This window comes from Sinocyclocheilus grahami, unplaced genomic scaffold, assembly GCF_001515645.1.
Source record: "Sinocyclocheilus grahami isolate Dianchi unplaced genomic scaffold, SAMN03320097.WGS_v1.1 scaffold69.1, whole genome shotgun sequence".
NCBI lineage: Eukaryota > Metazoa > Chordata > Actinopteri > Cypriniformes > Cyprinidae > Sinocyclocheilus > Sinocyclocheilus grahami.
The window spans coordinates 898,304-911,541 of record NW_015505248.1 but is presented as its reverse complement, the minus strand read 5'-3'; the positions used below and the strand labels follow the sequence as shown (position 1 = coordinate 911,541).

The 13,238-nt window shown below is 38.3% G+C and overlaps 2 protein-coding genes across 2 annotated transcripts in view; both read left to right on the top strand.

Moving 5' to 3' along the window:
• The first annotated feature begins 280 nt into the window (after window positions 1-280).
• Window positions 281-5,858, top strand: LOC107585369 (fibroblast growth factor 8). Its single transcript, XM_016272372.1, has 6 exons — window positions 281-466; window positions 804-854; window positions 928-964; window positions 1,628-1,808; window positions 3,787-3,893; window positions 5,023-5,858. Exons 1-6 carry the CDS (start codon window positions 435-437, stop codon window positions 5,296-5,298), a joined length of 684 nt encoding a protein of 227 aa, XP_016127858.1. The 5' UTR covers window positions 281-434; the 3' UTR covers window positions 5,299-5,858.
• A 4,164-nt stretch (window positions 5,859-10,022) lies between these two features.
• LOC107585327 (F-box/WD repeat-containing protein 4-like) overlaps window positions 10,023-13,238 on the top strand; it is a 34,922-nt gene continuing 31,706 nt past the window's right edge. Inside the window, exons 1-4 of the mRNA XM_016272323.1 lie at window positions 10,023-10,511; window positions 10,775-10,882; window positions 11,324-11,509; window positions 12,161-12,293. Of these exons, the coding sequence (XP_016127809.1) occupies window positions 10,327-10,511; window positions 10,775-10,882; window positions 11,324-11,509; window positions 12,161-12,293 (612 nt within the window). The 5' untranslated portion in view covers window positions 10,023-10,326. The remainder of the gene's footprint in view (window positions 10,512-10,774; window positions 10,883-11,323; window positions 11,510-12,160; window positions 12,294-13,238) is intronic.

Below are 13,238 nucleotides of genomic sequence, written 5' to 3'. Positions count from 1 at the left end.
AATGGTTCGGGGTGGGGGTTTGAGTGAGACCCCCCCCCAAGTCCTAAATGAATGATTATAATTAATTTGACATTTTATTATTAGCCGAACATATCAATGCGCGCTCCTCTAAACTCCGATTGCTTATGGACTCAGGTGAAGGCATAATATAAATGGTTCGGGGTGGGGGTTTGAGTGAGACCCCCCCCCTGCTTTTGTTCTATTGAAAAGGGGGCTTGTTCCTCCAGGACCAACCCTACCATTTGAACCAGGGGTGTCAGCGCGAGCGGGGTTGACATTGGAGACTGACTGGCAATGGAAGAAGAGGAGGGGATAAGAGAGTCCAGCAGCACTGCTTCTTGAAGAAAGCTCATCAGATGCACAGTTCTGCCTCCTCTGACTGACATTCACGCAGGAGTCAGACTGGATCTATTTCTGCTGCGCTCCTCACCTTCATGGAGCACGGGACTCGAGTCTGTATGATTAGGTGCATCAGAAGCTCTTTCGCTAAAACTTGAAAAGTAAACCGTTTACATGCTGTGAGTTTTGCGTTAAGTGCACTTATGTGTTGTTCTCGTTCTTATGAGGGACACCCAGTTAGTGCTTATACTTGTCACTGGTGTCAGTCTGAAAATAATATCCTGGACATTTGTTCTGCTTCTGAGCAGCAGATTTTGTCATTTGCCAGTTGATCTGTTCATCATATGTTGCGAGTCACAGTTTGGATAACAGCGCAGGACTTTATACATTTCAACTGGAAAACCTGATTTTTCTTTTTTAAATCTCTGCAAATTACACACTTTTTCCCCCTTTCTTTCTGTGAGGCCCTTCCATTCCAGCAACATGAGAGTCATTCCATCACGACTGAGTTATCTGTAAGTATATTTCCTTTATTATTTGTTCTATTTGTTGTTATTAAAGTCTAATGTGAGATTTTCTCTCTTGCAGATTCCTTCACCTCTTTGCGTTTTGCTACTATGCTCAGGTATGTGCAATATCTTTAAATATGCTTATATACTGTTGTTCTCATTTACATATATTGTTAGAGAAAAGCACCACTACTCTAATATATCAATTCCATACTTAGATACTTGAATATAGCTACAGAATGCGTAAACACGCGCTCCTAAATTAAGATGTATATTTTATTTATATATACAATTGTTTTGCATAGAAATGCACGTATAGCCGTTCAATTAAAAGGCAGTAAAAGTGCGATGGGAGAGGAGGATCTTATCAGATGGGTATCACAGTGGGCGCTGTAACCTGGCAGGTAACACTAACATACTGGCACAGGCGCGTGGGCATGAGCGCGTGAAGTATGCCAGCCTTGAGTCGATGATGAAACATGTCGTGGACATATAATAACATAAAGGGCTCAACTTAGGCGTTTAGGACAGTTTGGCTTAAAATGTAATTCATTTTAAGCCACAAACGACACTTTTCTTAACAGCGCATTTTGTTTTCTAAAATCCAAAATTAAAAATGAAGTGACTAGCCTACGTTACGGATACCTTTTCTCATTTCGATTGCCTCAGGCCTATTTTAAATGATTATATTGGACCACGGTGTAATTTATAGGCCCGTATGAACGAATGATGAAGCCGTTTGTGCAGGTATTGATTATATGGTATTTAATTTCTGGCAGGTAACCATTCAGTCCCCGCCTAATTTTACACAGCATGTGAGTGATCAAAGTAAGGTGACGGACCGGGTCAGCCGTAGACTAATCAGGACCTACCAGCTTTACAGTCGAACCAGCGGCAAGCACGTGCAAGTTCTGGCCAACAAGAAAATCAACGCCATGGCCGAAGATGGTGACGCTCATGGTAGGAGCATCCTCCTTATTTGCCTCACATAAAATCATGAAGTCTGTTTATTCAAACCATGAAACCTTTTGTGATGCTTTGGCGTTTTGAGGAATTATTTTAAATGCATGTTGCATGTGAATATTTTGCTAAATACATTGAAGAACATGTTTAATACGGTTCTTCAGTTGTTCTTTTTAGCTGCATGGGGTCTTGACTATATGGTTCTTTGGAGATCAAAAAGCTATTTCATTGTAGGTTCTTTTATGTGTCCAAAGCCCCGTTTTCTGAAAAACTAGAGAATAAAAAGGTTAACTCTAGATGATATCAGGCTGTAAAAGCCATTTTTGGTTCTAACTGGAACTTTATTTGTGCTTGCTTATTTTGTGGATCTCTATGGTACACTGCAATTGAATTGTTGGGCATCTGGTTAGTTGGTGAAGTTAAAAAAGCAGTGGAGTGCAAAAAATGTTAAATGGCTTCTAGATTGTTGAAGGCGAGTCTCTAGAGAGACGTGCGGGTCTGGAAGAGCCATTAGAACTCATCTTACTTCAACCATCTGAACATTTCCCGAAGAACGTTCCCCTCCTCTCCCGTCCAGCTCAGGATGAAAATATGTCTAGCCGAATTCTGACCCTCACGTTTGCTTTCTATGGTCATTCAGTCCTGATGACAGATCTCATAGAGCCTAAATACCCTATCTAACGGTTTTAAGTATTTCTAGGATCAGTTTTATGATTAATGTTTATCTTTGGTTTTATAAAATAATACATCAGTGATTAAGTGTTCTATTAGTTGATCATTTATACACTGATTGGAGGGGTATCTGTTTTGTCCGAGCAGGGGTGCTGTGTGTTTGCAGACAGGGTTCCAAGGAGCCGAAAGCCAAGATCAGAGGGCAGCATGTAGTGAGAAAACGAGAACCGGAGATCTGTGGAGTGAGAACACTATCACGTTCTTGTCTGTGATGAGGAAGATTATTAATGTTCTATTAGTTGATCATTTATACAATCATAAGTTTGGTTAAAATATTGTAAAAAAAATTCAAATAGATAATCATTACGAACAAAATAAAAACATTTCTCTTACATATTTAATTTGTTACTTTACCTAAATCAGATCTCTATTATTTGCACCTCTCACTTATGTGGTTTCACCACATTCAAACCCAATATTTACCAGCTCTGTTGTGGTATTTTTGGAAGCCTGGCTCTAGCTCTGCATGGTTTTGGTGACATCCATGTCACCTGAGCATGTTGTAGAGACAGCAGGGCTGTTAGTTTGGGCCAGTGCCTGGCTCCAGCTCTGGGCTTGTGGTTAGGCTCTTCACCAGCAGGTTATCTGACCCCCTCCATTTGAACCGTAACTCTTTACGATCACTCAGAGTACAGGGGCTGAATCAGAGAATGACTGCAATTGCTAGTTCTTGGCATGGAGAATATATATCATGGAAAGTCAGCTTCCCTGCAAACACTGCCCTGATTTTCTTATATTTTCTTGTAATACTTTTTCTTAGAATACATTTTCTTATCATAATATTTCATAATTAATAAAAAATAAATAAATATAAAAGCAAGTTTTAAAATGATTATGTTTATTATTATTATTATTATTATTATTATTATTATTATTATTTATGGTGCATTTAACTCAAATATTTCAGAGGGGATTTTTTTTTGGTTCATGATGTGATAACAATTCACACATTGCTTATGTACTTACAAAGAAGGTAAAAAGTTGAAAGTCCTGCCAGGAAACCTTTGGTTCCTTCCAGAAGAATTGAAGTGCACATGTTTTTATCATTCTGCTAGAATTTAAGCTTACAAAAATCCTAAAAGTAGTCCCTTTAGATTTCACGTTTATGCCGGTATATATCTGTGTGCATATGTGCACGTGTGTTTACTCATGAATTTTTCCTATTGATTGACTGATCGTAATTTAGATTTTCCAAGTCACATCATCTAATAATAATAATAAAAATCTTCTTTTCTTTTTCCAGCCAAGCTCATAGTGGAGACGGATACATTTGGGAGTCGAGTTCGAATTAAAGGAGCTGAAACGGGATTCTACATCTGTATGAACCGGAGAGGGAAACTGATTGGCAAGGTATGAGAGAAAGTCATTATATAATAATTTTATCACTGATAATAGTGCTCAGTTTACATACTCTGTAATACAAACACAGCATGTGTTTCAGTCATTTTTCTGTTCAGATTGAAAGGTTTTTGATGAATGAGAATAAGAAGAGAAAGTGAGCGATATACCAGATAAATGAGAAATTCAGAAACATCACTCATATAGTCATGTAGTAGATTCAGCATTCAATTGATTGTGGACATCCCTGATTTTATGATTATTAAGGAGATTGTTCAAAAAATCAAACAAGAGTTTTATGTCTTTTCTGTTAGTGGGCACCAGACGATTCCTGGTTGCAGTAGGTAAAATCGAGTGTGAAGAATGGGATCTTTCTTCATTTTTTTTTTTTTAGCTGGCTACTCTTGTTCCAATGTGGATTTGTGCCTTCTCCTTGCTGTGAATGGTAATAAAGTGGGATGGAGGTTCGGCCCCCACCTCCCAGCACCCTGCCAGGTGGACCATCTGCTTGGCACCCCTGATCTTATGCTATCTGACATATTGGCCGCCCAACGACAGCCTGCATGAGAGAGGGTTTTTTCTGTTGTTGCTTTTTTTATTGGTTGATATGCAAGCGTTTTGGATTTGAGATTTTTAACAGGCCATTTTGTTGAGAGGCCGGGGAAAGGTTTGGGCTCCTGGTTTGGCTCCTTACTCCGTTTGCATTTACTGGCCGGATAACGTTTAAAGGCCCTGTTGTTATGAACGTAAAATGATGCAATGTATCTAGGCAAAACTACACTATATAGCTTATCCATATAGTGTTTCTGTTGTTCAGTGTTCTGGGGAAATTAAAATATTACCCTAATACATTCTGGACTCTACATAATAAGGTTTCTGGCTGCCTTTATAATGAGCATTAGAAGGACTATTTTTCTCAGAGAATGAATCTGCACTGGTGTTTACTGAAAGGGGAAAGTCACTGGCTTCTGCTGTCATTTCTCCCTCTTGATCTTGGATCGTAATGACTTAAGCATATGCTGTGTGTGTGTGGGGAAGCCCTATGTAAACTGGAGCAGACGTTTTCCAAAATACTTTTCGATAAGCTTCATATTTCCCAACAGTCAGAAGCTAAAATGCTGTCTTTATCTTGTCCTCACAGAAAAACGGTCAGGGGAAAGACTGCATTTTCACAGAGATAGTCTTGGAGAACAATTACACCGCTCTACAGAATGTGAAGTATGAAGGCTGGTACATGGCCTTCACACGCAAAGGCAGACCCCGCAAGGGCTCAAAAACCAGGCAACACCAGCGGGAAGTCCACTTCATGAAGAGGCTGCCCAAGGGACACCAAATCGCAGAGCACAGACCCTTTGATTTCATCAACTACCCTTTCAACAGACGGACTAAACGCACCCGCTACTCAGGAGAGCGTTGAAGAGTGAAGCCGCAGAAAAGGAGAAGACAGAGAGCGAGAGACTTTCTCAAACAATGAACAGACTCTTCTCGTGGACTCCTAGAAACATTTTTTGTACTGAGCAACAATATTCCTAATCTTTAGTTTTCTATGAATTTTCAGAAATAACAAAAAAGACAGAAAAAAAAGATCTATTTTTGTACCCCTGACTTTTAGTACTGACCTGTGTAAGAGTATAGAAAAGCGAAGCACGGGATGTGTAAGTGCTGACGTATTAGTAGTGCGTGGACTTCATCCGTCTATCCTCTCTTGTTCTGCTTTGGTTTCATTTGATTTCAATGGTTTTAGAGTAATTTATAACTCTTCGTATTGCTGCTCAAGGGGACTTGAAGGGCTTGAGAGAATGCACTGACAACAAAAGGCTGTATTCGGTTACACAGGCAGCCGGGGCACCTCTCGACCACCCAGCGATAAGATACCCAGCTCATCTCTCAGTAACCTCTCTGGTTCTTGATGCTGGAACTCTCTGGAGATAAACACGGTTAAAGCAAACAGAGCTTTAAATACATATTTAAATGTGGCAGCTACATTTTGATTATCGCAGGTTTCCTACCGTGGTTTAAACTGTAAATTCCAAGGTGTATAAATGTATTGTATGGACTGTAGGAAAAGGTTTTGTTCTTTGTTGCATTTTGTTTGTCTGGTTTTTTTATACAAATATAAATATATTTTTATTTGAGGATGTGTAAAATAATTTTAATGATGGAAATATTTATTTAAAAACCTGTAATAAATTTACCTTAGGATACTGACGTCTTTTGTCTAATATGTTCTGTTCTAATATGCAATTTTCCAAAGATTATTTAAAAAATGTTAATTCTTCTGTGGAACATAAAAATGTTCTGTGGAACATAAAAGAAGATATTTAAAAATAATAATATTATGGACTGATTGTTTGGACAAAGAAAATTAAAAATTAAAAATATCTTCTTTTTGTTTTCCACAGAAGAAATAAAGTAATTTCAGGATTGAAATTACATGATGGTGAGTAAATAATAGCATCATTTCATTTTTGGGTGAACTATCCCTTTAAATAACACATGAAATATGTGTATAAAAGGCATCTATCTATACATAGTTTAAAATTGCCAAAAGGTCTTTTCCAGAAGCGTTTTAGACGTGTCAATGGACTCGTCCATTGAAAATTAGGCCAGTGTGGTCTTTGTCATTATGCAGCATCATAATAAATACCGCCATTGTTTGCATAACCCTTCTGGTTAGAGACCAGTACAGAGTGAGATGGAGATACTGGGTCTCTCCCCCCAGAATGTTTGGAATGGCACAGCTCAGGTCAACAGCTCAGTAGGACTGTCTCTACAGGGGGGCTACACTGTTTGGTCTCTCCTCTGGTTGAACCGGACACACTACGGATCCCTGGCCCTGTCTCCTCACCCTTGCTCAGGTGTTTTTGTTTAATCTCAGACCTTTAACTCCCTGTAGCTTAATCTGATTGGAGGGGTATCTGTTTTGTCCGAGCAGGGGTGCTGTGTGTTTGCAGACAGGGTTCCAAGGAGCCGAAAGCCAAGATCAGAGGGCAGCGTGTAGTGAGAAAATGAGAACCGGAGATCTGTGGAGTGAGATCACTATCACGTTCTTGTCTGTGATGAGGAAGATTATTAATGACTCCTCTCTGCCTGAGATACGCATTACTGCAGTTATAATGCTATGTAAATTATGATCAAGAGGGGGTGAAATAGACATTTTCCAATCCCTTTTTAATCAAATTAATTGCATCATAAAATTCTAACCGATTCAGCCAAAAATGATCCTCTAATTAGCGTTAGCTTGACACATCTAACGCATCATTGAAAAATGTGTAATGCAGGTACATTAGCAAAGGCTGGCATTGTTTTTATAGTGCAATACTCCATGTGTTCTGCCTCATGTTATGCTAGTAGCTCAGTCAGGGTGCAGAGGTCAAACTCCTATAGGCCAGAGCTTCAGAAGGTTTCTTTGACTTTCTAGTATGCTGGTTTAGTTCCATTTAACTGTGATGGACCAACAGCTTATCCAGTTCAATGGATGGTAATCAATTAAGGAAAAAAGCTTCCTGACGTTTCGAAATAAATTATAGGAGACCATCTGTATACATTTATAATCTAAAACTGACAAACAGAGAAAGGCAGACTGAAGATTATATTGTAAATCTTCATTTAAATAGATTTAAATTTATAGAAAAAGATTTTATGATTTTAATTCATTTTTTAAAAGGGATTTGGAAAACATCAACAAATGCATATACGCATACGCTGTAAAAAAATTATTTTTCAAAGATCACTGGAGCATGGTTTATAAGAAAATACTATTTCATTTTTTTGTACTTTAAAATACTATGTTTAATTCAATGTGTTACTTTCAGTTTCTTTGTAATTGTTTGTGAAATTTACTAGCGGTTTCTAAGTAAAAATTGTTTCTACACCATTTTTTTTTCTCGATGTATGCAAATGTTTCAAGCAGCTGAAACATTCTGAGGTGTGACATGCTATAATTCATCTAAAACTATTTTAAGCTATTTTTGTAATATTTAAATATTTCAAAATTCATTTGTCACATCACAAGACCATTTAAAGCAAAGTAGTAGGGAAACATGTGATTAAAAATGATGAAAAACTAAATGTTGGACCAGTAACTGGATCTAAAATACTCTTTTTGATTAGATTTAAACCCCAAATCGTAATGTTAAAAAGATACATGCTTGATGTCCTACACACATTTGATACTACCAATAAAGCTTGTTTAGATTTTAGTAAAAGAATCACCGGAACCACAAATTGACTCCCTGTGTTTTCACATTGATGATGTCTGCTATTGATTAACAGTCCTTGATAATTTGTCACGGTTATTCTGCATTATCAGTCCTCCGTTTCCCCTGAAATTTGTCTCCATGACCATAAAGTTGTAAGAAACCCAGGGGATCCAGCAGGTTGTGGGAAAAATCGCACCTTCTGTGCAGCTTGTGATGCCATGCAAATGAAGAGCAATTCCACTGAGAAAGAGGGGACGCAAAACAGCTTTCATCCATTTTATTGAGCTGCAACCGTCATCCTTAACCCCTGATAAACAAACAGGGCTACCTTCTTAATTTGCTTAGGGAGCCATTTAGACTTGTACAAGCCCCCCTGCTGAACTGGCAGAATGGCAGGGGTGAGAGAATGGGATGGCCCAGACCTCTAAGCTGCCTTTACTTCACATTCTGCCTAACCCTGGTCATAAAACCCTTCCTGCAAATTGGAGCTCAATGGAGGAAACATGGGTTGAAATGATGCAGGTCCACCTTGAGTGCTCTTTCTAGCACCCACATGACATCTGTAGTATTCGCAATGAGCAAGCTATTAAAAGCCTATAGTAAAATTCTGAACTTTTTATAATAAATCTGATGAATCATTTAAACACAGACCCAAAGAAAAAAGAGGAGCATGTCAGTATGGTTTTATCAAAGCATGAGATAGAAATTTATGCTTGTGTCACAAAAATAGCAATACTATACTGGCAGTATTCCTAGAGTGCACAAGCCAGCAGCCAATCACCAAGTTATAATTTACATGCAAACATTGTTCAAAGAGAAGATGGGACATGATAGTTTGACTGTTAGTATATGGGACATATGGAAGAACTGTTGACTTTTCCAATTGGAGCTGTAATCTTTTGTTTGCCCATGCATTTCTAAGGCTGATTGTCTGAATGATCTGAACAATTACAGGCCAAATGTGTTTGCCAGCCACACAGAGCACCCTGCACCCCTCTAAAAAGATCAAAAGCGAAGATTCCCCCTCCTTCTTCATCTCCTTTCAGTCATGACAATTCAGCTGGAAAGCCAACCATAAATGATTTTTTAGTACTTCCAGTATCTGGGACAGTTATTTATAGTACCTGAGTTTCAGAGGTTAATACATTGAGGAACGACATGTTTCATCTACAAGAACTGTTCAAAAAATATGACAATTTAAAAAATGATTAATTAATTTTATGTGTAACATTTTTTTGAAGATTATTTTAGGCAAACCAGTTTATAGTGACCACATTTGTCAAGCATTTAAAGGGAGAGAAAAAACGTCATTATATGTGTCTGTTTGACTAGTGCACCAAGTCATAGGATAGCTTTGTATGAGAAACAGACAGAAATGTAAGTCATTATTAACTGATAATCTTCCCCTCCAGTGAGCTGTTAACTTGAGAATTGCTGTGACTTGATCATTGAGTCAGAGAGTTTAACTCAAGAATCTGATCAGTCCAAGTTGTGAATGAATCACTAGGAATGTTTTTAACAGGATCAGTGATTCACTGAAAAGATCCAACTCAGACTGATTCAAATCGAATCAAACATCTCTCTTATGAATGTACCAAACAGAGCTTTTCCATGAATATGACTTAAATTGTGTTGTTCTGTTTGCATTATAGCACCTGAGACTTACAAACAACTGAGTCATTTGATGTTAGAATGAAAACAATTTTCTTTTTTGGGGGAAATATACCAATAAAAAATGATTTGGAAGAAATTAATACTTTTATTCTGCAAGGATGCATTAAATTGATCAAAAGTGACAGTAAAGACAGTTTATAATGTTACAAAAATGAGATTTAAAATAAATGCTGTTCTTCCGAACTCTCTATTCATCAAAGAATCCTTTCCATAATTAATATATATATATATAGACAAAAATCATCATCATCAACAGTAAAAGAAAGAAAAAAAAACAGTAGAAGCTCCAGCAACTGTTCATACAGTCTGAATGAAAGGCAGCACAGAAAACCGGATGGCTCACTGGCTCTAGTCCTTCACTACACTGCGCACGGTGGATCACGTGACTCTACTGGTTGTGATGGCTTCTTTCGCTTACTGTCTGTGACTACGCGCTTTGAGGAAAACATGGGCTTCTGCGTACTGTTGAGTCAAACCGACGAGTGTCCTCTCAATATTACCCTTCATATTAGTGGAGGCAGACACAGCGTGACCAAGAAAAGAGGCGCTGATCTGGAGAAGAAGCCGCGATGTTTCTGTTTCAGTTACCCGAGGATGTGCTCTTTCTCGTCCTGTCCTACCTGGATCCCAGATCGCTTTGCCGCCTGTCTCAAGCGTGCAAGAGAAGCTACATGTTCATCTCCAGAGACGCTGTTTGGAGGAAAATAGCTAAAGACATTATGAACACTGGCTTGACACGACAAGGAATAGATTTGTAAGGATTTTGAGATACACTAGCTGTGTTGCTAGCTAATCGTTCTCAGCATACGCATAGAATAACAGAACTACGTAGACTGCGTAGCGCAACGCGTATTCACAGCAGACGTGACGTAATAGAAACTGCGTACGTTGAAATTCAGTTCCGTTCTTACGCTGATAGTCACGTGGATTTTGTTTACAGGTGCAACCAGTACGTGAGCGGGACCTCAAGACAATAAATTGGAAAAGTAGGCCTAATATCTATAAGCAGATGAATAGGATGTTGGATTATTGTCAATCTGTTTTTTCTTCGGACAGAGTGAGGGCGTCCCACAACTGGATCCATGGAGTCTGTCGAAAAGAAGTCCTTTTAAAATGGAAAATTAAGTGAGTTATTATTTTATATTCTTTATATATAAGTAATTTATATACACTCTATTTACTTTGGCTGTATCAAAATTGGAAGCATAAATAACTTGAATTGTCTATAAAATAACTAGCCACATGCAGATGCAAAAGTACAATTGCTTGAACGAGTAAAATAAAATGGTTATAATGTGACCCTCCCTGTACTGCGAAAGGGAGAAGGGAAAAAAGGAATTTAAAAGTAAGTTGGAAGATGTCATACTTTCATTGTCCAACCCCAGAATACATATTTTTCATACATTTATCCTCTGACTTAGGGTGTGTAGTTGATCTTGCCAATATGGACAAGACATTATTGTGTTTTTTTATTAGCCTCCTCGTCACCTTAAGCCCCAAGATACAGATTGAACTACAGAATAAACGTGTAGGAGTAATTTCCATTCCTTGGTTGTTCGCCCACAGCTTGTTGCCATGGATACAGCTGGACTGTGATGTGCTGTATCTCTCTCAGGCAGCAAATATCAGTGCGTACCATCTGAGAGCTGACGGGGGAAAGTTACAGAACAGTCGAGTGGCCCTGTTCTCCGGACACCAAGAAGACGTGTGCAGATTCACTCTGACAGACACACACCTTATCAGTGCAGGAGGGTAAATCCATGTTCACTGTTTAAAGATCTTTATAGTTGTTCAGTCTTTTTTTATTATTATTATAATTATCAAGTCAGCAAACATATGAACAGATTTGATAAGGAATCACATCTTCAGATCTTATAATATGGTTGCTGTGTTGATTATTATAATAAAATAAAATAATATTTACACTTTTAAAATAACAAATTTGAAATTGATGTAATTTCCATTAGCACACAAAGTCTATTGGCCACTAGTATTCTTCGATTGAATGGTGAAACAGGAATGTGCAAGTTTTCCTTCTTTTTCGTTATTGGGCCACTAGGTATTTCCTAAATTTAAAACATAGTAAAATATTAACTACAGTAGTTCAGCCATGCAGTGATTCCACACTTAGTGGTTTGATTGTTTGGGATAGTTTGCTTTAAAACACATAATACTGATTATAATAATAATAATAATGCATTTTATTTATAGGCGCCTTTCAAAACACTCACAGACAGCTTACAAACAGTCATAAAATACAGTACTGAACTATATGAAAATAAACAGCAAAGCTTTTTTATTATATCTCATTGATGTTTATTTGCTATAATGTCCTTCTTTAATTAAACAAAAAATGTATGTAGTATTGCTACCAATCATTACTCTGTTTGTCTGTTTTTCCAGTGATGGTAAAATAATTGTTCATGACAGAGGAAGTGATTACTCTGTGGAGTATTATGGTCACAATCAGGAGGTGAACTGCATTGACTGTAAAGGGGGTGTGATAGTCAGTGGCTCCAGAGACAAGACCGCAAAGGTGAGATTGTGCACTGTATGTTCTTCTCTTGCTTTAATTTAAGTAAATATATAGCTATGTCCATGACTAGGTGTCTTGCATTAAATTCCACACAGTGAGTGAAAAGAAAAAAAGTGAATTTTGAAAGTTACATGTCCAGTGTTGAGAAGAATTTTGTTACAGGATACAGTTAGTATGCAATAGTGGGAAGTAAATCTTTAAAGGGGTCCTATTATGCTCTTTTACAAAGTCTTGATTTTGTTTTGGGGGTGTACTAGAACATGCTCTCATGCTTGGTGGTTCGAAAAACACATTATTTTTCACATAATTTACATTATTAAAATACCTTTCTCCCCAGCCTGGCACAAACGGCTCGATTAGTTCCGGCTTTGATGAAGGTCCGCCTTCCGAAAAACAAAATGTTTTGTGATTGGTTTGCTGTCCCAGTGCGTTGTGCATGGCGAACAGCTTAGATGGTGTTTCAGTACTGCCATGCCCCTTGCTCCGTCTTTCAACAAAAGCTTTTGGCGAATCTGGCACTGTACTCCCTCATGTTGTGGAAGCTGTCCTCAGTAAAATGCGCAGCACACAATAGCAAATTGGGGTTATAATGCTCAGGAACAGAGTTAAAAAATAAATTGTAACCACTGTTTCCTGACATCATCTGCTTTCGGAAGCCCAAACAAAGACGTTTGGGCACGGAGGTGAAAAAAACAGCGTTTCAGGCGGTCGCACACCGGACGAGAAGCGCAGCGTCGCGCCACATCTTTAAAATTCAAATACTTTATTTTCTATGAGTGTAGGCTCAGCAGCGGCGCCGTTCGCCATCTGTTCGCGGCGCCCAGCTACGTCGTGTTATATTTGTAAGAATTGTTCTAGACATGCCGAAAATTTGACGCTGCACAGCACAGCAGCTCTTCTTCTTCGTTTTCTCTGATGCACTAACTCTGCAGCAGCACTTCTTCT

Coding starts and splice junctions, on each gene's coding strand:
- LOC107585369 (XM_016272372.1), top strand. CDS start 435: ATGGAGCACGGGACTCGAGTCTGTATGATTAG. Junction 855..927: donor CCATCACGACTGAGTTATCT/GTAAGTATATTT, acceptor TCTCTCTTGCAG/ATTCCTTCACCTCTTTGCGT. Junction 1,809..3,786: donor CGAAGATGGTGACGCTCATG/GTAGGAGCATCC, acceptor TTCTTTTTCCAG/CCAAGCTCATAGTGGAGACG.